General features: G+C 38.5%; 1 protein-coding gene across 3 annotated transcripts; it reads left to right on the top strand.

The window, feature by feature from the left end:
- Nucleotides 1–7,223: 7,223 nt before the first annotated feature.
- On the top strand, nucleotides 7,224–18,802 carry LOC140854024 (polypyrimidine tract-binding protein homolog 1-like). Of its 3 annotated transcripts, none has more exons than XM_073249271.1 (10): nucleotides 7,224–7,720; nucleotides 10,110–10,319; nucleotides 11,206–11,268; nucleotides 11,345–11,418; nucleotides 11,510–11,605; nucleotides 13,694–13,751; nucleotides 13,841–13,945; nucleotides 14,032–14,113; nucleotides 17,711–17,767; nucleotides 18,052–18,192. In XM_073249271.1, exons 1-10 carry the CDS (start codon nucleotides 7,535–7,537, stop codon nucleotides 18,057–18,059), a joined length of 939 nt encoding a protein of 312 aa, XP_073105372.1. In that variant the 5' UTR covers nucleotides 7,224–7,534; the 3' UTR covers nucleotides 18,060–18,192. The 3 variants fall into 3 exon arrangements, with proteins under 3 accessions (XP_073105372.1, XP_073105371.1, XP_073105370.1); XM_073249270.1 differs by having other exon boundaries at nucleotides 17,711–17,776; XM_073249269.1 differs by having other exon boundaries at nucleotides 7,226–7,720; nucleotides 17,711–17,823; nucleotides 18,052–18,802.
- Nucleotides 18,803–24,835: the final 6,033 nt, after the last annotated feature.

Raw genomic sequence — 24,835 nt, 5'->3', positions numbered from 1 at the left:
TTCTGAGTTTCGAATAGTCTGCAGGTCTTCCTGTCCACATCTCTTCGGGAGTCTTCATACTTAATGCTGATGCTGGAGATCGGTTTATAACATAGCAGGCTGTGTGAGCGGCCTCTGCCCAAAAATCTCTACTTAACCCTGAACTAGATAGCATAGATCTGACTCTCTCTAATAGTGTCCGGTTCATGCGTTCTGCCACACCATTCTGTTGAGGTGTACTCACTGTTGTTCTATGTCTGAGAATGCCTTCTGTCTTGCAAAAGTCATCAAATTCTGTAGAACAAAATTCTAAACCATTATCAGTCCGAAAAGTTTTCATCTTCCTTTCAGTTTGCCTCTCGACCATAGACTTCCACCATTTGAATGTTTCAAATACATCACTCTTATTTTTAATGATGTATATCCAGACTTTTCGGGAGTAATCATCAATAAAAATGAGTATATATCTTGATCCACCCTTGGATATAATTGGGGCAGGTCCCCATAGGTCAGAATGAATATAGTCTAATATACCAGTTGTCCTGTGCACGCCTGTAGTGAAGCTGACTCTGTGTTATTTTTCAAATATGCAGTGCTCACAGAATCCAAGTGCACCAATCTTCTGACCTCTCAGCAGACCACGTCTGCTCAGCTCCTGTAGACCTCTGTCTGAAATGTGTCATAGTCTCTGGTGCCATAAGTGTGTCAACTGCTCAAGAGAAGATTGTACTGCTGATGCCTGACCAACAACTGTACTGCCATCCAAGTAATAAAGGGTTCCACTTAATTTACCTTTTAATAAAGTTAATACCCCTTTATTGATAGTAATAGATCCTCTACCCCATCTGCCCTCATATCCTGCTCTGTCAAAGGCATGTATTGAGAGAAGGTTCTTTTTTTAATTTAGGAACATATCTAACATCATCCAATATCACCATGGTATTTAATTTTGATTTAATTTGAATTGTTCCAATACCTTCTATATTACAGATACCATCATCTCCAAGAAGAACAATACCACCTTCACAAGATCTAAAGGAAGAGAACCATTCCTTGCGAGGTGTCATGTGGAAAGATGCTCCAGAGTCCACTATCCAAGTGTCAGTATGACTAACACTGCAGGCAGCTGTGAATACTGCATCATCTGATATACTGCTATGACTTCTTGAAGAAACTGCAATTGATGCTGTATCAGAGATTGTTCCTTTATCCTTTTGTTCCTTTTCCCTTTTAGATTATAGAAGTCTACACTCAGATTTTCAGTGACCTGGCTTTTTGTAGTAGTAACAAATACCTGATCTTTTAGGCTTAGACTTTGATCTATTTTTGGACTTACTCCTACCTTGTCCACTCTTTTTCTGTTCATCTCTACCTCTAACAACAAGACCTTGAGCTGAAGTCTGAGCCTGATGCTGAAGCTGTACTTTTAATCTAAGTTCATTGGATAACAAAGTAGCTTCTACTTCTTCAAGACTTATTGTTTCTCTTCCATAAAGCATGGTAGTGGTAATATGCTCAAATGACTTGGGCAAAGAGTAAATTAGAATCAAAGCCTTATCTTCTTCATCTACATCGACACCAACATTTACTAAATCTAGCAGGAGCTTATTATACTCATCCAAGTGATCTTTAAGTGAAGTTCCTTCTGTCATACGAAATGTATGTAATTTTCCTCTCAAATATAATCTATTGGTCAGAGATTTTGCCATGTATAAACTGTCTAGTTTTTCCCATACACTTTTGGCTGTGTCTAGTTCCACAACATTATGAAGGACTTTATCACTTAAACCTGAAAACAAGGTTCCTAGGGCTCTCTCGTTAATCTCTTCTTTAACTGCTTCATTATCTCCCGGAATTGAATCTATACCCTTAAGGGCTTTTGCAACACCTTCTTTAACTAACAGATATTTCATCCTTACCTTCCATAGTGAAAAATCTCCCGTGCCATCAAAGACGGCCACTTCATGCCTGACGGTGGTGGAGTGTGAGACAGACACCGGATCATTAGCCATTAAGAAACTTGGTTTCTTGTCACCAGCCATCCAGATGCTCTGATACCAATTGTTGGAGCAACGCGCACCGGATTGGATCGATCTGGGCTTGTGATCTAATATCTAATTTCTTTGAGACAATTCACCAAACACATTGCAGACATAAATAAACAAAGACAAAGAATCAAGATTTACGTGGTTCGGCACAAAAGGCCTACATCCACGGGGAGGAGGAGCAATTTCACTATAAATCCGTCCCAAAAAATAGGTACAATATAAGGTATAAAATACCTTTTTCCGAATCCCACAAGAAGGCAACAATATATCGAATAGAAGGCAACCAAGATCCAAAAGGATCAACCAATCTCAGCCTCGGCAATAGATCAAAATAAAAACAATACCTGATGAAGATACCTTCCTCAACCCTCGGCAAAAAATCAAGATGATACCTCCTTACCAGCCGTAGCAGCACAAAGTATCTGTGAAACCGAGAAGAAGAAGATAGGTAGATCACCACCCGAAGGCCAACAGAAAGAAGCCAGAAAATACCTGCACACGAGGCACAGCCGAGAGATCGGCCAGAGAACAGAACCCGCGCACAAGGCACAGCCGAGAGATCGGCCAGAGAACAGGCCAGCACCGAAGAACAAGCAAGAGAGATCGGCCAGAGATCAGAGCACGCGCACAAGAGAAGACACAGGCCAGAGAACAGATCCCGCGCACAAGAGGCACAGGTGAGAGGTCGACTCACAGGTGAGAGGTCGATCCGAGAACAAAGCCTGCGCACACGAGAAAGCAAGGAAAAATCCCGCACAAGAAGCCCTAGAAATTTCTCCGCGCGCTCTTACCTCTGTTCACCAAGAAAGGATGCCAGGGGCCTCTTTATAAAGGAAGAAAACCTTCTCAAAAAATAGAGTTTCAATCGGTGTAGAATTCCTTGATATCACGGGAAACGGAAAAGAAAATAAGATTTGGAGCCAAATATAACATCCATCTACTCTTATAATTCTTTTTACAACTGATTCTTTGTTCTAGATTTTATGTTGGAAGGAAGTAACAGTTTGCAAGTTTTTTAGGTTGGAAACATTATTGTCATCATCTCTTTGCTAGCCAAAATATATATATATATATATTGGAAGTCCTTCATGTTTCACGAAGGGATGTGGGATAACACGCTTTTATTGTCAGAATTCTAGCGTTAGACATCTAAAATGATTTATATATATCATTGTATCAGTTTGGCTCGTATATTGAATTGAACCTCATTATTATAAAAATATATTTTTGTTATGTTTGGTACAAAATGGCACAAGTCGATGGAATTGGCCTTCATATGTACGTTTACCGCTCGTCCAATTTTTAACCTATCATTTAAAACTATTTTCTTAAAAGAATGTTGACACTAAGTCAACAAATTTCAAAATTTAGATCAAGCAAAAATATTTGTTATATCAAAATAATCAAACATATAACTATAAGGGTGCAATAGGTTGGATGAAATCGAGTTTGAGCTAAATTAAGTACAGAAAAAAAATATATAGAATAATAAAATATATTTTATTTAACTAGATTTTTTAATATTAGGATAGTACTATAATCTATATTTTTATTTTTTACAAAAGTTTCGTATTGAATGAATTTGAAAAGATATTAGAATAAATTCAATGATTACATATGCAACTTTACTGAAGAAATTTTTTGTCAAATATAAATTATCACCACTTGGATATCTATCAAATACTGACCCTCCCATATTATTTATTTTACATTCCCTCTTCCAAAAATAAATATGGGCCGTCATTTTTTTTACCATCTTTCTCTTCTATTTTCTATACTAAACATGATAATCTGGTATGAAATTCATTTTTTGATGCTAAACTATCCCCAACCAAATAGTAAAGTAAATTAGTAAAGTAAATATTTAATTTTATTCTATTATTTAATATCTAATGCTTAATTGTCCATTTTCTCTGAACCTAAAAAATATAAATAGTATTATAAAAAATATGAATAAATTTTAGCAATTTACTCAAAAAAATAGTAATGTTCTTTAAAACAACTTTTCTATGTATAAAAAAATGTAGATAAATTATTTTTCTATCTAAATATTATATAAAAATTATTTATTTTAAAAATATATATTTTTAAATAATTTTTTAATCCATAAAATAACGGATGTTGGTTTGGGCCAGGCCTCAGTTTGACTTATTTTTTAGGATTTTATATATATATATACCTTTTCAAATATTCAAATTTACATAAATATCCTTTCAAAATTGATACCCTCATAAAATATTTTTTTTTGTATATGTATGCATATCATCTAACACCGTTAAAAATTAACAGTTTAAAATTAAAATAATTAAAATATCCTTATAAATAGATATATAAAAAAAATAATTTATAATGATATATATATATATATGTAAATAGTAATTTTATGAGGATATTCATATAAATTTGAATATTTAAAAGGATATGCATGTAAAAACTCGTTAACATAAATACATGTCTCTTGGTTTGTTAATTTTTTTCTTATTCTAATAAAAAAAATAACATATATAACTAAAATAATAAATTTACTTAATTTATTAATTTACATAAATCAAATGATCTTTTTATCAAATGATAGATCAAAATTATTTTATCTAGAAAATAAATAAATCATAACTATCCATGTTTCTTTTAATGTATAATAACATACTTTTAAGATAAGCATCTAAATCTGATATTAGATTAATAGCTTATATATTTGCATAGAATGGACATACTTATGAATTTAAATATTATATAATAATAATAAAAATTTATAATCTTATTATATTTTATTTTAAAAAAATTATCAAAAATATCTTTGTGAAGTGTATAACATATATCATGTTCTTATAAGATGGACATAATCGTTCCATCTTGTACAAAAATATAATAGAATATAATATTTTAATTTATAAAATATTATATAATATTGTCATCGTGTTGTTATATTATGTAGCATGTTACTATATTGTGGAATAAGAGGGCCTGAATTCATCTAGATAAAATAGATAAAAATTAAGTTAATTTTTTTTTTCGATTTTTAACATATCATTTAAAACTATTTTTTTGAAACAATGTTGATAATAAGTCAATAAATTTCAAAATTTAAATCAAGCAAAAATATTTGTTATATTCAACATGATCAAACATATAACCATCTAGCTAAGGGTGCAATAGGTTGGATGAAATCGGATTTGAGCTAGATCAAGTACTGAGAAAAATATATAGAACAATAAAATGTATCTCATTTAACTAGATTTTTTAATATCAGGATAGTACTGTAATCTTTATTTTTAATTTTTATAAAAGCTTCGTATTGAATGAATTTGAAAAGATATTAGAACAAATTCAATGATTACATATGTAGCTTTAGAGAAGGTATTTTTGTCAAGTATGGATTATCACCTCTCGGATATCTACTAAATACCGACCCTCTCATATTATCTATTTTACATTCCCCCTGCTAAAAATAAATATAGGACATATCATTTTTTTTATTATTTCTCTTTTCTATTTTCTATACCAAACATGATAATCTGACATGAAATTCATTTTTCGATGCTAAACTATCCCCAACCAAATAGACCTTAGGAGTGATTAAATTATTTTTTTATGAATTAGTAAAGTAGATATTTAATTTTATTCTATTATTTAATGTCTAATGCTTAATTGTCCATTTTCTCGAAACCTAAAAAATATAAATAGTATTATGGGAGATATGAATAAATTTTAGCAATTTACTCAAAAAAATAGTAATATTCTTTGAAACTACTTTTTAATATATAAAAAATATAAATAAATTATTTTTCTATCTAAATATTATCTAAAAAATATTTATTTAAAAATATATATTTTTAGATAATTTTTTTATCCATAAAATAATAGACGTCGGTTCGGGCCGGGCCTCAGTTTGGCTTAGTTTTTAAGATTTTTTATATGTATACCCTCTCAAATATTCAAATTTATATAAATATCCTTTCAAAATTGATATATGTATATATACCTTCAGAAAATATTTTTTTTATATATGTACCCATATCATCTAACACCGTTGAAAATTAACGTTTTAAAAGTAAAATGACTAAAATATCCTTATGGATTGATGTATAAAAAAAAATTTATAAAGATATATATATGCAAATAGTAATTTTTTGACGGTATTTATACAAATATGAATATTTAAAAGGGTATATATGCAAAAAAACTCTTAACATAAATACAGCTCTCTTGGTTTGTTAATTCTTTTTTTATTCTAATAGAAAAAATAATATATATAACTAAAATAATAAATTTACTTAATTTATTAATTTACATAGATAAAATAATTTTTTTATCAAATAATAGATCAAAATTATTTTATTTAAAAATAAACAGATCGTAACTATCCATGTTTCTTCTAATGTATAATAATATGCTTCTAAAATAAGCATCTAAACCTAATATTAGATGAATAGCTTGTATATTTGCATAGAATGAATATAGTTATAAATTTGAGCATTATGTAATAATAAAAATTTATAATTTTTTAAAAAAATTTATTAAAAATATCTTTGTGAAGTATATGAGGTATATCATGTTATTATAAGATGAATATAATCATCTCATTTTGTATAAAAATAAAATTTAATATAGTATTCTAATATATAAAATATTATATAATATCATCATCGTGTTGTTATATTATGTAATATGGTACTACATTGTAGAGTAAGAGGACTTGAATCTATCTAGATAAAATACATAAAACATAAATTAAAATTTTTTACGTGTATATCCTTTTAAACATTCAAATTTATATGAATATTCTCATGAAATTACTATTTATATATATACTCTGATAATTTTTTTTTGCACATCTACCCACAAGGATGTTTTAGTTATTTAAATTTTAAACCATTAATTTTTTAACGACGTTAAATGATGTAGACATATATATAAAAAAATGATATATATATAAAATAAATAGTTTATATATATATATATATATTATTTTTAAAAAATATTTATATAAATTTAAATATTTAAATAGATATATACCTAAAAAAAATTATTTTTTATCATTCATCCATCCGGTTGTGATGAACCTTTATTACCCTATCCCTTGGGCAAAATCAACGGTCAAGGTCGCATCTACATTTGTTCGTAGAAACCGCAACTCGTGCGGCACTCGCACCGTTCCCGCTGTTTCCTTCTTGGGTTGGGGGGGCGTGCGGGGGTAAAATTTCTCGTTGTTTGTTTCCTCCTATCCAGAAACAGCGCAAGCCGCTGTATCTCCTCGTCGGATAACAATCCTCCCCGAGGCGGCCAAAATTCTTCTCCCTCCGTAAATCTAACCTTAGAAATCCATCGAAAGAGTGTAAGAATTCTTCTCGTCCCGCCCTTGCTCGCCTTTTTCATCCCGGTTCGAGGAGGTAGGGTTTCGGAATTTTTTTTCTCGTAACCCTACAGCTTGCGTCTTTATCTCTCGCGTCCTCCTTCGACCTTCGCCGCCGCGGAAGGTGATCTAGGTATCGTAAGCTAGGCTGGAGATGTCTTCGACCTCGGGGCAGCCGCAGTTCCGCTACACGCAGACGCCGTCGAAGGTGCTCCACCTCCGCAACCTGCCGTGGGAGTGCACGGAGGAGGAGCTTGTCGAGCTGTGCAAGCCATTCGGTAAGATTGTCAACACCAAATGCAACGTCGGCGCCAATCGCAACCAAGCCTTTGTTGAGTTTGTGAGTATTTTTCTCGCAGAAAAAAGAAACACCTTTTCTTTCTTTCTTTCTTTTAATCTATCCCTGCAAGGATTCAGTCAGATCCGTCTCATGAATTCCTATTAGGTTTTACATTTCATCTGTTGTCTCCGATTGTATCGGGGTATCAGGGATGTGGCATGGTGGCCGTATTTTTTGTCTCTGTACCTTCTGATGACATAGAATCGGTAAGACCAGTGTTTTCGTACCTTCTAATGACATGAATCGATAAGACCAATGGAATGGATCAGATAAACATAAAAATCAGGATTCAGCATTTTCCCTGAGGATGGATAATTCAGGAATGAAAACACCGATCTTTATATATAAAATCTTATGTTTTGATTGGTATTGTTGTAACGGTGTGATGTTTGATAGAGATAGATGTGGTGCTTTATGATGAAGTGTCTATTTGCCGTAGTGGAAGCTTAGGTGGTCGTCTTGTATTTATTGGCAGAGGGAGAGGTAACAACCCTTCTTGCTTGCCAAGCTGCCAATATTACTTTTCTGCATGGTTGCAGACAAACCAAGCTGTTTATTAACAGCTGGGGCTTGGCAACCACCTAGTGCTGTTGTTAGTTTGTGTCTTCCTGACCATCTCATGGTGTATGAAGATGAGATCTATTATATGATATGAATGGAGAAGCTCGATAATTGCCTTGTCTATGATAGGCATAATGGTAACAAAGACAAATATGACGAGATGCATGACATATATTGTTTTGTCTGATAACCATAAATAGATCATTTATACATTACTAGGTTTAAGGTTTTATTCATTATGTTTGTTACTATTTCATTTATTTTTCAATTTCTTAAGCATGCTGTTAAATTCAAGGGTTTTGAGTCTTTAAATTTTAGCAAGTCTACTAGATAACCAAGTACGACTGAGGTATGTATGGTCTTTTTATTAGAGGAACTGTCTAAGTTACTAAAAATAATGATTTTGCCATTGACGCAGGTTTCCTGCATAAAGTCGGTTTTAGAGTCTTTCTTTAGTTAAATTTGAACTATAAATCAGACTCTATAGTTCATAAATTTCTTTCGGGCTAGACCTCAAGATTTTGTGTTTCAAAAAGCCCCATAATCCATGGTTAAACAGTGGTCTTTTGCTTTCTATATAAATAATCTTGTATTTTGTATTTTTTTTGGGAGATTTGAGAATTCACATTCGACGAGGGTTGAGTATTGATAACTAAATATTTATAGAAGTTTTGATTGTTGTTGAGTGGACTTCCACAAATTAAAAATTTGAACCATTACTAAAAGAGTCAGGGGTCTATCTCAGGTCTCAACCACGAGCAAGGATTACAGGATCATGTTTATTGCCTGTGGTAGATCTGATCGCTTGCTGGATTGGCATGATAATGGTATTGTATGGTATCATGTTGTGCTAGCCAAATGCCAGGGCATGTAGAAAATTAAATGGGTCGTTGTTGGATCTTGTCAGGCCACATTGTCTGTCTGAAATATATATTTGGTCAAAATATATTCTTTTGTAAGGTTGAACAAAATAAGTAAGCTTGTTAGAACATTTTCAAATTTCTCCCCTTGATTTAGCTTCAAGGAAAAGTTTGAGGGAGTTTTTCTTTTCCTTTTTTTAGGTACACAAGGGAGAAATATGTTTATGTGAAAATTCATTCACAAGCATGTATGTTTATAGGCATGATCATGAACTAGAAATTTGAAACATTATAGTGTAAGAACTTATATGTTTGCTAGTGCTTCCCTGCTAGGATCTAGTTTAACATAGCTGGCTCCATTTCAATCATCGTTCTTAATTGAAATCTGACTCTATGTGTTGAATTTACTTGTATTGCTATAATTTCAAACATAACACGAAATGTTTAGGTGGGCCCAGATGCCTCCTTTAGGAGGCTGGCAATGCATGATGAAGGGCTAAAAGATGAAATTTACATCATTTATCAAATGCACAAACGGATAGGGGACCCATGTCAGAATACTTTTCTCTGGATATTCATGATTTATATTTATGCGAAAACTTCCTAAATTCTTATTTCACCTTGTGCTAGACACAAGTTTGACAAAGCGATGAAATATATTTATGGGTTCTTGCTGTCAGATTGTAATCATTTGATTTAATTCCTTTCTGTATTGGTTGCCAAAGGATCATAAAGCATTGGCTTCCCTTCTTGTTCTTGTTCATGGTTTTCCTGCCATTGTTAGCCTGTATCCTATATTGGTTAGGTTTTTATGGAGTTTAGTTCTTTGTTTTGTTATTTGTGAAGCGTTTTGCATTCAGAAAATGTATAGTTCACCATTTTTTAGTATTCAGCTTTATTTTGTATTTCTCTAAGCCAAAAGCTAATAGTTTGCACTATATTTAGTAACATTTTCCCTCCTCTCTCAGATGGATCTTAACCAAGCAATATCAATGGTTTCATATTATGCTTCTTCATCTGATCCTGCACAAGTTCGTGGCAAAACTGTTTATATCCAGTATTCAAATAGGCAAGAAATTACTAATAATAAGAGCTCTGGAGATGTGGCTGGGAATGTCTTGCTTGTCACTATTGAAGGTGTTGAAGCTGGCGATGTTAGCATAGATGTCATTCATTTGGTAAGTCCTATATGTCAAGATTCTTCTGTGTACATGGACCCATTTAGCTACTATGGTTATCATCTTCAAGTGATGCACTTATGGTTGATTGGACTGTGTTGATGGTTAGAAATGTGTGACAATTTGTCAAATGTATTTTTTGAAACCAAGCTCATCTTGCTTTATCTTTTTGGATTCTAGTAACATTCTCTGCATGGATCAGCAGGTCCATGTTAATATGGAGATATCCTCATTATCAACCTACAGCACTAGGAGAGACACCATGTTTCTTGCTATCCCTTTCTTTTGACCATATTTAGAGCTTTTTGAACCTAAATAGTGAATGGTACCTTCTAACTATATTTGATCATCATGCTTCGTTGGAGTTTTATGACAAAGTTGATCTGAATGGGCTGTGTTTTTAAGTCAACTTTCCAATAACTAGGAATCTAACAGTGCTCTTGAATGTTGTAGTTTTGATGGTTTTTCTACATGATGTGGTGGGCTCTTTTATTTGTGACAGTAACCTGTCAAAGCTGTTCTTCACAGCTGTCGTACTTTATGTAGATATTAAAATTTTTGCTTGGCAACATGATGTGGCTATATTCCCTCTTTAAAGGCATGTTTATTGGAAGCATCCATTTTTTTCCTCATTTAATTTGTTTGTTTGGAGGAACTGACGAAATAATTATCTTATGCATCATATCCATCCTTTTAAATATATTGCTTTATGTATGATGTCCATGGAGTTTTGATGAATGCCATGCTCTTGCCTACAGGTGCCCCTCTGCACTTCAAATGAGATCAATTAATAGTTTTCTGTGGGGGGTTCTACACTTAACATCTGTATTGTTTATTATTTTTGTTAAATATTTTGTGCAGTAATCATATTCCACCTTTATCTCAGGTGTTCTCTGCCTTCGGATTTGTGCACAAAATTGCTACCTTTGAAAAGGCTGCTGGTTTTCAGGTACAAACATCGCTATCTCCGGAGATTATTTTTTATGACTGTACAGTCACTTACCTTGGTATTTGAATTTTTGTAGGCACTAATTCAGTACACTGATGCACAAACTGCTTCAACTGCAAGAAATGCCCTGGATGGACGTAGTATTCCAAGGTTTTACTTTATATTCCGTATTTTTAAGTACATATGCAAAATGTGATGTCCTTTTCTTTAAAGATATGCTGACTGAATTTGAGACTTGCAGATACTTGCTTCCGGAGCATGTTACCTCTTGCCACTTGCGTATCTCATTTTCTGCACACACAGATTTAAATATCAAGTTTCAATCACATCGTAGCAGGTATAAAAATCAGTTCAACCAGTCCGTCAATGATGGTTATGTTTTATTTTCTTCTTGCTTTTATATTAATTGATATATTGTGTTATAACGTTTCCCACAAAATTCATCCTGCTTAATAAGAATCATTAAGTAATATGACATTTAAGGCGCTTTTTGTAAACTCTCCCTGTCACGAGCATAAAGATGATGCACCCCTGCAATGAACTGTGGCATAACATGTCTTAGGCATTAATACTGAGCATATTTGGCCGGAAACTATAAATGCAACATTTTAGATCTGTATTGAGAAATAGCTTAATTTATGTCCAGACAGTTCTGTGCATACAAATATTCCGACAACCTTGTCATTTTCAGACTGTCCTTACTGCACAATTAGCTGCAACCTTTGGAATATCAACAGCCCACCTCCCTCCATTCTGATTGTGCAGTGGTGTAACTTCTGTTTCCATGTTTAACATATAATATGCTTTATGCAATTACAAGTAATTATATGGAAAAATTCTGTTTCATATTGACTGATGAATCTCCTGCTCTCTCTAATGTTGTACATGTCTGTTTTTGTTATGACAAAGCTTAATTTTTGTTCAGACGTTTATGTGCATACAAGTGCTGCTACAAACTGGTTGCTTTGACAACACCATTATTGCTCAAAGTGGCCCAGTCTAGAATATCGACACCACGCCTGCTTTCATCCTGATTGTGCAATATGGTGCAACCTCTGCAATTGTTAACTAGCTGTCAAGTGATATAGTAATCAACTCATTTTTTTCAGCATACATGTGAACCTTGCTAATTTGGTAATACCTGAGCTCATAGTTACAGTGCCAAAGATCATAAGAATATCTATTCAGTTGCATCAATTAATCTGCATGAGATGCATGCCAATTGCTAAGTAGTTGAACTCTATGACATTTGCTCTTCTACATCTCTATAGTTTTCTTTTACCAAATGACTTGTCTGTTGAGTTATCAAAGAATATAAGTTTTAATATAAGAATGTAGGAACCAGCAGACATTTTTGAGGAATGCTCGGCAATCTTTACACCTAGGCTACATGCTGAACCCAAATCCTAGGAAAACTTGAGCTTGCTGAGCCCCCTACACCCGCCTCCCCACCCTCTTCTTCCAAGCGTGGAATGGAGGACCTTTAGTTAGAAACTCTTCTCACGCGTGGTGCATGGTCTGGCTTTTGTTTTTGTCCACAGCTTTTGGATCTGGTTGTGTTGGTAAACAAGTGCGTTTTTGTTTGGGACCTTAGGTTGCCTGTGCATTATTATGTATGACTGTGTTCATTTGCCTAGTGCAAGAGCTAAGAAACTGCTTGGAGAGGCATAAACAATTTGGGTAACCTGTTTGGATACATCAAAATATGTTCATTTATATAGGCTTTCCAGGGATCTCTAAATGCTTAAGCCTTCTTGCCTCCGTTATTGTCTTTAAACATGTTTCTTGGTGGTGGTCGTGAAGTAAGGAAAAACTGAAGGAACAAATGGGTATGAAGCAAAAATAGATTTCACTTAAAAGCATGGGAAGTCATGTTACTGATGGAAGTTTCACATTTGGCAAGTTGAATGCATCTATGACCGGTTATATTTTTCTTTCTTTCACATAAGTAATGCCTCTGGAGTTTCAAATGATGATACTGGTTGTGGTGTTTTGTGCTTTTAGATTCTGGAGGAGACTCTGGTAATGCATAAGGGTTTGGGTTTTTGTGTTAAAGGACCAAGAAGAAAAGTATGGAAGATTTTAGAGGTGGAGGATGTGATAGTATTTGAATAATCTCACATTGACTGATGCAATGGCCCTCTAGGGGAACAAATGGAAAAGTAAGGAATTAGCGAACCACCTATGCAAAAGCTATCTTAAGATATGGGTTCATTACTATTTTGGGTCGCATGTGGTGATTATATTTGGTTGTAATGCACTTTATCACTTCATATCCCCTGTTGTCATTCTATACTGGCGTTTACCTTTTCTCAGATGTCTTATTTTCTGCATTTGCACGGGGATTGATTTTGTTTAAAACTAGCACCATCATTCAAAGTGTTAATTCATTTAGATGGTCCTTACTTTTTGGCTAATTTTGCAGGGATTACACAAACCCTTATCTTCCTGTAAACCCCTCAGCAATTGAGGGAACTTTACAGGTGACTTCTATGCATTAGAATTTTCACGAGTCTTTACATTTTCCTTTTTTTTCTTTTTATGTGATGTACCAATGAGAAGTTATTTACAGCCTACATTGGGTCTGGATGGAAAGAAAAAGGAGCCTGAGAGTAATGTACTTTTAGCTTCTATTGAGAATCTGCAATATGCTGTGACAGTTGATGTTCTTCATAAGGTGTGATGTTTAATATTTTTCATAATCTTATTTTCAGTTCTGCATTGATATTTACCTGAAAAATAAAATTGGCAATTCATTTTTAGGTGTTCTCGACGTTCGGTACTGTGCAGAAAATTGCAATTTTTGAGAAGAATGGTGGAATGCAGGCTTTAATTCAATATCCTGGTAGGGATGTTATATGCCTACTATTTTATATCTTTGGTATCTAGTATGAATTCTGTACAGTAATTGCAAATATTATACCTCTGTAGGATGTTAGTGTGTTTATTATGAATGTAGCTTTTATTTATTTATTTATTTATTTTTTAAATGTGATAATTAAACTGAAATCAAGCACAGACTACAGTAAGGTATGAGGTAATAACACGGTGTGATTCTAATATATGCACTTGCTCATAATTGCAGGAAGCATGCACACATCATAACAGATGTTTCTATAAGTACTGATATTCACACACATACAAATTTCATGATTTTGTTGGTCTTTTTTTTTCAAGCAGCTTGTTAATTAAATTCAACATGGTAATATTTGTAACAATCTGTATGATGTTCCTTTGTCTTTTTGTTTGTTCTCAGAATCTGTCTTTGTTTAGAGCATGATTAGCAGTCTTGGTACCAGATCTGTATGGTATCTGACAGGTACACCCTGTCCCAAGTGTCAACATGGTGCATACTTTGGTACCAACACTTTGCATGGGTGTTGTACTGAGTCTTATTTCCCTACGGGTACAATATTGTACACCATCATACCAGGCAGAATGGTTTAGTACAACAAACCATGTTTTAGAGTCTGAATGACTTCATTTTTAGCCTTTGTCACAGGTTTTTCTTCCTTACAGTAGTTGTTCTCTTTTTTGGAAAAAAGAGACATTCAGGTCATGTTGGTTTGTCAGCCCTTGTATGTTACATATTCTTAAAGATGTTGCCATCTCTGACAAATTCCTGTGCCTTTAAGCCTGTCCACGAAATGAGGGCTTGATATGTGTTTTGCTTGTTAAAGCATGCTGCCATGCTGTGTTTTATGAAATCCATGATGCAGAAAACATTCATCTGTTAAGGATAACAACGTGAAGAATGGAGAGGATTTTAGCTTACTAAAAAAATAAAAAAAGGGGATGTTGATGCAGGACAACCCTTGGGAACTTAATATGCAATGTCACACACTTTTAATGAAATCCTAGATTCTATAATGATGTGGTTAAAGCATGCTGCCATGCTGGGTTTCATGAAATCCATGACGCAGAAAACATTTATCTGTTAAGGATAACAACGTGAAGAATGGAAAGGGATTTTACTTTACTAAAAAATACAAAAAAGGGGGATGTTGATGCAGGACAACCCTTGGGAACTTAATATGCAATGTCACACACTTTTAATGAAATCCTAGATTTTATAATGATGTGGAACCGATTCCAATATGATAACGAATTTAATGATCTGGAAATTAAATTCAGAGACTAATATTCCTAGTAATTAAATTAGAAGTTAATTTGGATGCAGAGAGAATGCATGGAATTCACGCCAAGTATACAGGTTGCTGAAATAAACATCAGCTGATATCTTGTAGGCAACTAACCACGAATTCTGTGAAGAGTAGATTGAAAATTTCCAACAATTAGCCAGAAGAGTTTATGATGATGGTTTTGTGTTCTTTCAGTGTGAATTGACCACGACCTGCTGTATGGTCCAAGTTGTTCCTGCTCATTGCGACTGGAGTATGTATGGCTGTGATCTAGTTCTATATTTTCCCTCCTTGAGTTGAAGGCTGTTGCTTACAATGACTTCCAGGAACTAATTTAGGGGATAATATGAATAGGAAGCTTGGATTAATTTCAGAGCTACCAGAAGAGAGCAGATCTGAAAATCTTGTAAGTCAAGGAAGTCAGAAGGATCCCAAGGTGATAAATTAGCATCACTTTTTGGTTGCAGCACTTCTGGAGGTTTAACAGAGGTATAAATGAACTTTTGAGGCTTCAGAAAGTGAACAAGCAGGTTCTTGGAACAGCTGACCTGCCCAGTGGCTGTAGGGACTGCTTCCAGCTAGGCAGGTCCTCCAATGAGGCCTGGTTTGGATGGATGAGGTTGCTGCTATGTTAAACACATATGGGGATTGTTAGGGTTGTGAGATGGAACGCTTATGATTGTGGTTGGATTGGAAAACAAGAAAGGAAGGAAACAGAAAACAAATAACAAGAGTGCAATGAAGAGAAAGATAAAGTAAGCTGTGGTCTACCGATCTCACATTGTTGGCTGTGGACAAACTCCCAGGGTTTCACAGCTGCATCCACAACTCACTCACAGGGAAAACAGGAACATAACTTCATTGAGAGAAGGTACCTACATTGTATAAAACAGATATGGAGCCAGCCAGCCAACACATATGAAGGGCTGTTTCTTTTCTGATGCCCCAATTGCCCTTTTCCTTCTTTAATCAAGCATGTGACTGAAAGGTTCACTTAACTCATTTCACACTAAAACTAAAAAGGAACTAAACATAAAATAAAATAAACTAAAACACATAGTGAAGACTCAATAACTTCATTTAGACTCCAAAGGTGCCCTCAAGGGATGTTTGTTGGTGAACTTGACATGGTATAAGGACATTATGTCCATTCAAAAGGTTGGAAATATCCACAAAAAATTTTATTTATGAAACAATAGTGAAATTTTATTATCAGAGCCAGGTCAGGATTTAGCCATTATAGTGGAAACCTACCATGTTTGTTCCCGTTTCAAAGATCCCTTGCCGAACAATAAGAATGTATCTGCCATTCACTGAAAGGCTTCCTTTGTCTGCACAAGCATTTTTTAATTCTTGCTGCCCGGTGTCATCTTTTGGTGTACCTCTTTCCTGTCACTTCTACACAAACAAGATCATGTGAAGTCCACTCAGATTTTCACGTACATATTACTTGATTCTACCATTTTATCCGCTTGCAACTCCTATGCTTTTACTAAAATCTCCTTCTAAACCACATGTTTTAGTCACCTTGACATTCTTATGTATCTGTCTTCTTCTAAAAGGATGCATTTATTTTAGAAATTACTCTGCATCCTTTTTTTTTTTTCTTGCCAAATCTTTCTCATATGCCAGAATCTGAGTTATGCGTCCATGTTTATACATAGTTCTGTGGAAATGGTGCTTGCGTAAAGATTAATGGGCCATTATACCTGTTTAGCTGCTTAGATGTCCATATTGATGGTTAAGGTGGCCATTAGTTTTCTTTTTCTTTTTTTTTTTTTTTGGGCGGGAGTCATCAGTTGATTTATTCATTTAAAGGATGAACTGATGCTTCACCAGGAAGAATATTTGATTGGGGGATTGAAGAGGTAATTTGTACAATGATCAGTGAATTGGAGATTTTAGTATATGTACTGTTAACTTCTAACTACTCTTAAATAAACTGAGTATATGCATTATGTGATTTTTGTAGGTGTTTTCCTTCTGTTGATGAATTCATGTTCTTTATATGTATCTGCATATCCATATGCTCTTTTATGCTGGGATTCTAAATGTTGCATTGAAAGTGTCATGACAATCTTGACAGCTCGAAAGTCTTTTCTCCTTTAGATCACCGCTTCCTGTGATCATACGTGAATTGATGCGGTCATATTTTCTGTAGATGTTTTTTTTTGGTATAATGAAAATTTTGTCTATTTGGTTTTTTGTAATGGTGACAAAATCATGCATGCTTATTGCTCCAAGTAAATGTTATGGTTGTTGGTGGAATTGATTATGATTCTAAATCATTGTCCTTTCAGATGTAACAACTGCGGCAGTTGCCAAAGGGTCTTTGGAGGGACACTGCATCTATGAAGGTGGTTATTGTAAGCTTCATCTGTCATACTCTCGTCATACTGATCTGAATGTAAAGGTATAAATATGATTTTTGGGTTATATAAAGTAATAATGACTGTTAAAAGAAGTTTAGAAAAAGTGGTTTTAGAAGAAGAAACCTCTGTTATCCATCAGGAAAAAAAAAATTGTTGGGTTCTTGATGTCCATTTGTTGATTGTCCAACTGTGTATGTTTCCTGACACCACGTTTCATTTATATATTGCTCTTCTTGTAGTTGATTGTATGTATACAATTTTGTTTTCAGGCACATAATGATAGAAGCAGAGACTACACGATCCCGGACTCAGGTATACTCACGATGCCCCAAGCTCCTGGAATGCCAACAACTTCTGCTGCTGGTTGGCAGACTAATCCCCAGGCTGCATCTATGTATGTTGGTAATGAGTATGCAGTTGGTGCACAAGCACCAGTTCCCAATGGGCAAATTGCGACTTGGGATCCTAGCATGCAGGGAGGGGCCTATGTCTCTCCAAGCACATACCCAGGTCAAACATTTGCACCACCCCCTGTTTCTCAATACCCTACTTCGGCAGCTATCTCTAATGCTCCAGCTGAATCACTTCGAGCTTCACAGTCGATGCCTTCATATAGTATGCCACCAAATGCACAGCCACATGCTGCATCAGTAGGTCGGCCTCCGTATTACCCTTCATAAGCTGTATGTTCCCTGGCATCTTTCTGAATCCATCGCATCTGTTACAAGTATTCCATGAGTCTTATTCTCATCAGTGATCTGGTCGTACTTCAAAATGACTGTTTTTACTGTATGTTGCTGGTTTTCATAACAGCTTCTCTATGTAGCCTAGAAACAAATTGCCCTAGTTAACTGTTGTCTCACCTAAATTTGCCCCTTTTCCTGGAAAATGTTGTTTCTTTGTGGTCGGCATATGGTAGCAAGTTACATATTACATTAGCAAGTGCTTAGATGGCCTTACAAGAGCTGGAACTCAACTTTGTAATGATCATATTCGAAGAAACTCATGACTTGGAACCAATGGCATTCAAGCGAGCTTGCACTGCTTTTTCGTCGTTTTGCTTGCAATGAGGGTACATAGACCTCGAGGGCCCCATTGTAAGCTCTCAAACTCCCTTTGAGAGTGCAGGATCCATGAAGAAAGCATTGAGGGGTGCATGTCTTGTCCCATAGATTAGGTGCTTCTCTTGTCTCCCTGTACCGAGTCGAAGGGCATGTCGGTTGTTTATGTAATGACTGCACAGGAATTTTAACCGGGGATTTTAGTCATTGAGGTTCCTGAAGAGTTGTTGCACCTTGTTGTTTCCATGCTAACAGCTGATATGTCCTCGCGTCTGAAGTCTTATGTGACTTTTGGGAATGACGTGGCCTGATGCAAAGATTCGGAGTTTTGAAAAAATGTGGAATTTTTAGGGGAAGTTGGAAAGAACACGGATAACTAGAAGTCTGGTAAAATGAGAATAAAAGGTATGACTCAATTTAACTAAGTCTTGATCCCAAATTAGTTGGGTTTGGTTATATTAATTCTTTTCCTCCATTTTTTTCAATTTAAAATATTCTGAGAGATCTTATGTTTTGTACATGGTCGGTTCGAAGTTTGGATAAAGAAGGAGAGTTACGGTGGCTTGATGGTTAAAATAAAATTAGGCATATTATGTGATTGTAAATTTTGAGGAAAGTGGACAACTTGAGGTTATTTGAAAATTTCTTATGGGAAATGAAAATAGTAAGAATAATACAAAAAAGCCAAAACATCAATGCCAAAACTTCATTATTATTTTACAAATCAAGCACAAAGTTAATAATCATTTTGAATAATCCTCGGTAAGGTTTCTTATCTAGGAGTAATTTGCAGAAAGTTGTGAAAAAAATGGAGCTGCTGCTAAGTGAGCCCTTTTTAATCGGGAGAATATTGTTGCTGCTGGACGGGAGACTTGTCAGATTGAGAGTTTACTTTTGTTATCAAAGAATACTGACCTTTCTGTGCCAAAAAAAAAAAAAAAAAAAAAAGGAATACTGACCTTTTCCACCGAAAAAAGAATACTGACATAAAAATATTAGTTCTTTAGTCATTTTGACCTACTGCTTTCATCTCAATCATCGTTGTACGGTCGGGTGAAGATTCTTCCCCATTTTTTTTTTGATGGAAACACATTAATTTTTTTTTGATGGAAACACATTCTATGGTAGAAGCTAGTCGTCTAATCCTGGAATGTTTTATGGTCTTCGCAAATCCAAGTGAAATCTATGATAACTTGTGGATGGAAATGAGCAAGTTGCCGTATATGCTCTCATGAAATGAAAGAATATATTATCTCCCATGCAAACATGGGATGCTCATAGCTGTCTTTGTGAAGATAAAGCCATGCAGCGTTGTCACTGACGGTTTCCGTCATTAAAACTTCGCACCCAAGTAACCATCCACATCTCATCCTCTTGGGTCCACCTTGAAGCAACACTGGAGCCAAGTGCATGTTCGGCGTGCCAGAGTCTTTAAATCGATCTGACACTGCCTGGTAGCATGCGGTGCAAGAACCTGGTTGTGTCGTCTGCCTCCCCCTTTTTGACTTGCAATATCCATCTCTGGTTACGTTACGATCTCCATGGCAATTCGATAACGACTGTGTCAGAATTGTTATGTTCTGTTAAATTTTCTTGGTAATGTATTGATGGAGGTGGTAAGTGGTGAGACAACCACATCACCATTTTAATGCCCCTGGCTCAAGTGAGCTGAATGCTGAAATAAAGCAGATTGTTAGGATTTGACGCCTCGAGATTCAGCCCACATTGAGCCCACAGCGAGGTTCGCGGCGAAAAACGGAGTCCAACGAGACCAAGATCACCTGAATCGGAGCTCGGATGGAGAAGATACGAGCTTTCGAAGATAGCACGAAAACCGAGGCGGCGGAGGACCGCCGGCGACCGGCGGCGGGCGGCAGCGGCGCGGCCGCAGGCGGCGGCGCGCGGGACGCGCGTCCCAGGCCCGCTGGCCCGCGTGGGACGCGGGACCCAGGCCCGGGCGGGACGCGGGACCCAGGCCCGCGCGGGACGCGCGTCCCAGGCCCAGGCCCGCGCGGGACGCGCGACCCAGGCCCAGGCCCGCGCGGGACGCGCGACCCAGCAGCCTGCTGGCCCATCCCCGGTCCACCGTGGACCGGGTGGTCCACGGCGCGGCCTGTGGACCGCGTGGACGTTTCCCACTCGATTCTCGCGGTCCACGGCCCTATTCCGTGGACCGGAGCGCGATCTAAGGGTCCAGAGAGCTCCCGGTGTTGATCGGACGGCTTGGGACGTGATTTGGCTTGATTAAGGATTCCTAATCACCCTCTAACCTATGTTTAAGGCTTTAAAAGGCCTCAGCAGAGAACGATGGGTTCGGTTTCTCGCCGCCGTACGAACCGAGAGGAGAGAGAGAGAGGCGTGAGGCGCTGTGAGAGAAGGAGCAGGAGGCTCCTGGACAGCGGTCGCCAGGCTCTTCAGGGGTTCAGGGGGGTCTCCAAGAGAGAGAGAGCTTTTGTGAGGGGAACTTCATGTGAGAGAGAATTGGGTGTACAAGGGTTGAGGGTGAGGTCTCCTCTTGTAAAATTTTCTTTTCATAGTGAAGTTTGCATGCCCCGTGGAGGCGAGCCCTTTTGTGGCTGATCCACGTATTTTGATTGTTTTTCCTTTTGTTTTGTTTCTTCTTTCTTCCTGCTGCATCGCGTGGTACTGGAAAGATCTTGGGAGGTGGTGTCCTGGCCAGACATCCACCCAACAAGTGGTATCAGAGCAAGACGGTACAAGGACGCAGATTGCAGTGGTGGTGAGCAAGACTGAAGATGGAGAAAACAGGAACAATCAGGATGGAGATCAACAAGTTTGATGGTAAGAGCAATTTCTCCTTGTGGCAGGCAAGGGTGAAGGACGTGCTCATCCAACAGGGGTTGATCGAAGCTCTCTTGTGCGATGAGAAACCGACCACCATGGAGGTGCGGGATTGGAAACGGCTACAGATGCAGGCGGTGAGTACCATCCGTATGTACCTGGCGGATGAGGTGGTGATCCATGTGCTGAGCGAGACTTCCCCGACGGTGCTGTGGTCGAAGCTCGAGGAGTTGTACATGGCGAAGTCTCTCACCAATACTCTTTTCCTCTGGAGGCAGTTTTACCAACTGCGGATGACTGAGGGACAGAGCGTGCAGGAGCATTTGAGCCACTTCCAGAAGATCCTCACCGACCTTCTCAGCGTTGGCGAGAACGTTGAGGAGAAGACCAGGGCGCTGGTTTTGCTGGCATCGCTTCCTTCTTCGTACGAGTCCTTGGTGACTGCTCTTCTAGTGGGGAAGAGCACTATCAAGATGGACGAGGTCACCGCGGCGATACTCCAGAACGAGGTTCTCAGGAGGGAGAACCCAGCTTCGAGCTCAGGTGGCGATAGCTCAGCTTTGGTGGCTTCTGGAGGAGCAGGAGGCGGTAGACGGAGCGACAGGAGATCGCAACGAGGGCGGTCTAAGTCCAGGAGGGACTTGAGCAAAACCAGGTGTTACCGGTGTGAGAAGTTGGGGCATCTAGCCAGAGATTGCCCTCAACTGAAAAATCGGACGGTGGCTGCTGTAGCGACGGCCGGCAGCGATTCAGATGGAGATGTCCTGGAGATATCTGACGAGGTATCTACTTCTTCCCAGCAGTGGATATTAGATTCTGCATGCCCCTATCATGTGTGTTGCAGAGAGGAGCAGTTTGACTCCCTGGAGAACAGTGAGAGCACTGTATATCTGCCGGATGGATCGAGCTGTGCGATCAGAGGCATTGGGACGGTCAGCTGGAGGACACATGACGGTGCAGTGAGGAGATTGGGGGAGGTCCGATACATACCCAATTTCAGGCGGAATCTTATCTCACTTAGCAGACTGGATTCGAGAGGCTACAGGACGGTAGCTGGTGGAGGAATCCTGAGGGTGCTACGCGGCGATAGGATTGTGCTGGAGGGAAAGAAGGGGAGCAGAGGACATTATTACCTGGCAGGGAGCCCAGTGCGAGGTGGAGCATCGGGAGCCAGGTGGAGCCCAGAGCGAGGTGGAGCTCCAGGAGGCGGATCGGGCACGAGACAAGAGACTCGGGAGGACGAGAGGCGACGTCGCAAGGTAAGATTCCTATTGCCGCAGGATGATGCCCCGAGCAGGTCTCAGGTCAGGAGGAGCACAGCATACGACGGAGATGGGATCGAGCAGCCTGGCTCGACTCCCATGTTTGCCCATCCATGATCAGCAGGCGATTGCCCCAGGGCATGGGGGCGAGGAGATCCAGAAGCTCTCGGAGTTTGGAAGAGGCCGAATATCGAGTCGAGGTGGAGATTGTTAGGATTTGACGCCTCGAGATTCAGCCCACATTGAGCCCACAGCGAGGTTCGCGGCGAAAAACGGAGTCCAACGAGACCAAGATCACCTGAATCGGAGCTCGGATGGAGAAGATACGAGCTTTCGAAGATAGCACGAAAACCGAGGCGGCGGAGGACCGCCGGCGACCGGCGGCGGGCGGCAGCGGCGCGGCCGCAGGCGGCGGCGCGCGGGACGCGCGTCCCAGGCCCGCTGGCCCGCGTGGGACGCGGGACCCAGGCCCGGGCGGGACGCGGGACCCAGGCCCGCGCGGGACGCGCGTCCCAGGCCCAGGCCCGCGCGGGACGCGCGACCCAGGCCCAGGCCCGCGCGGGACGCGCGACCCAGCAGCCTGCTGGCCCATCCCCGGTCCACCGTGGACCGGGTGGTCCACGGCGCGGCCTGTGGACCGCGTGGACGTTTCCCACTCGATTCTCGCGGTCCACGGCCCTATTCCGTGGACCGGAGCGCGATCTAAGGGTCCAGAGAGCTCCCGGTGTTGATCGGACGGCTTGGGACGTGATTTGGCTTGATTAAGGATTCCTAATCACCCTCTAACCTATGTTTAAGGCTTTAAAAGGCCTCAGCAGAGAACGATGGGTTCGGTTTCTCGCCGCCGTACGAACCGAGAGGAGAGAGAGAGAGGCGTGAGGCGCTGTGAGAGAAGGAGCAGGAGGCTCCTGGACAGCGGTCGCCAGGCTCTTCAGGGGTTCAGGGGGGTCTCCAAGAGAGAGAGAGCTTTTGTGAGGGGAACTTCATGTGAGAGAGAATTGGGTGTACAAGGGTTGAGGGTGAGGTCTCCTCTTGTAAAATTTTCTTTTCATAGTGAAGTTTGCATGCCCCGTGGAGGCGAGCCCTTTTGTGGCTGATCCACGTATTTTGATTGTTTTTCCTTTTGTTTTGTTTCTTCTTTCTTCCTGCTGCATCGCGTGGTACTGGAAAGATCTTGGGAGGTGGTGTCCTGGCTAGACATCCACCCAACACAGATGTTGAGAGACAAGGCTCAAACAAGCATTAGACGGCTATCAAAACTTGTCTCCTTCCATTGGAAGGAAGTAGCTGGTGAATAGTAGTATAGTTCACGTACGTCACTTTCTTTTGCAAACATTGCATGGATTTATACTATGCGTGGATTAATTTCTACCATGCGTTTTAGCGACCAGGCCATGTGATCTCCTCTGTGGTTGTGAATAGGGAGCATTGGTCCACCATTTCTGATGGACCTCATCGTTGGCATCCAATGCCTTCGGGTAAACACTTTTTTTTCTCAGTTAACATTGGACAGTACGTGGAGAACTCTGTAAGAAAAACAACTCGACACTAGATAGAACGCTGTACGTAGATGTCAAGCTCTCCAGCTAGCAAATTAAAGTAGCATCTGCCTGACCCTTTCTATCGCTTTCTGAATGCTGATGAAAAGAATCACCAAGATCTGATGATTGATGGAAGAACAGAAGGTGAGAAAACTACAACTTTGATTCGATGTGGAATTGGATCTGTGGGCTATCCCTATCTCACAACACATCTGTATCACAGAAGTATGCCAGCTTTCTCAACCGATAACCAAACAGGAGTAGGGTTGGTGTGGGTAGCTGGATGCTATTGGCTACAGGGAGGTGTACCAGCTATTGAACCCTACCAATTTCACACATTTATGGCTTTAGTATTAATTTCCAGATCTATTAATTAAAAAGTCTATT

This window comes from Elaeis guineensis, chromosome 15 (assembly GCF_000442705.2).
Source record: "Elaeis guineensis isolate ETL-2024a chromosome 15, EG11, whole genome shotgun sequence".
Taxonomy (NCBI): Eukaryota; Viridiplantae; Streptophyta; class Magnoliopsida; order Arecales; family Arecaceae; genus Elaeis; species Elaeis guineensis.
Note: the sequence above shows the minus strand (reverse complement) of the source record. Positions and strands in the feature narration are given on the sequence as shown.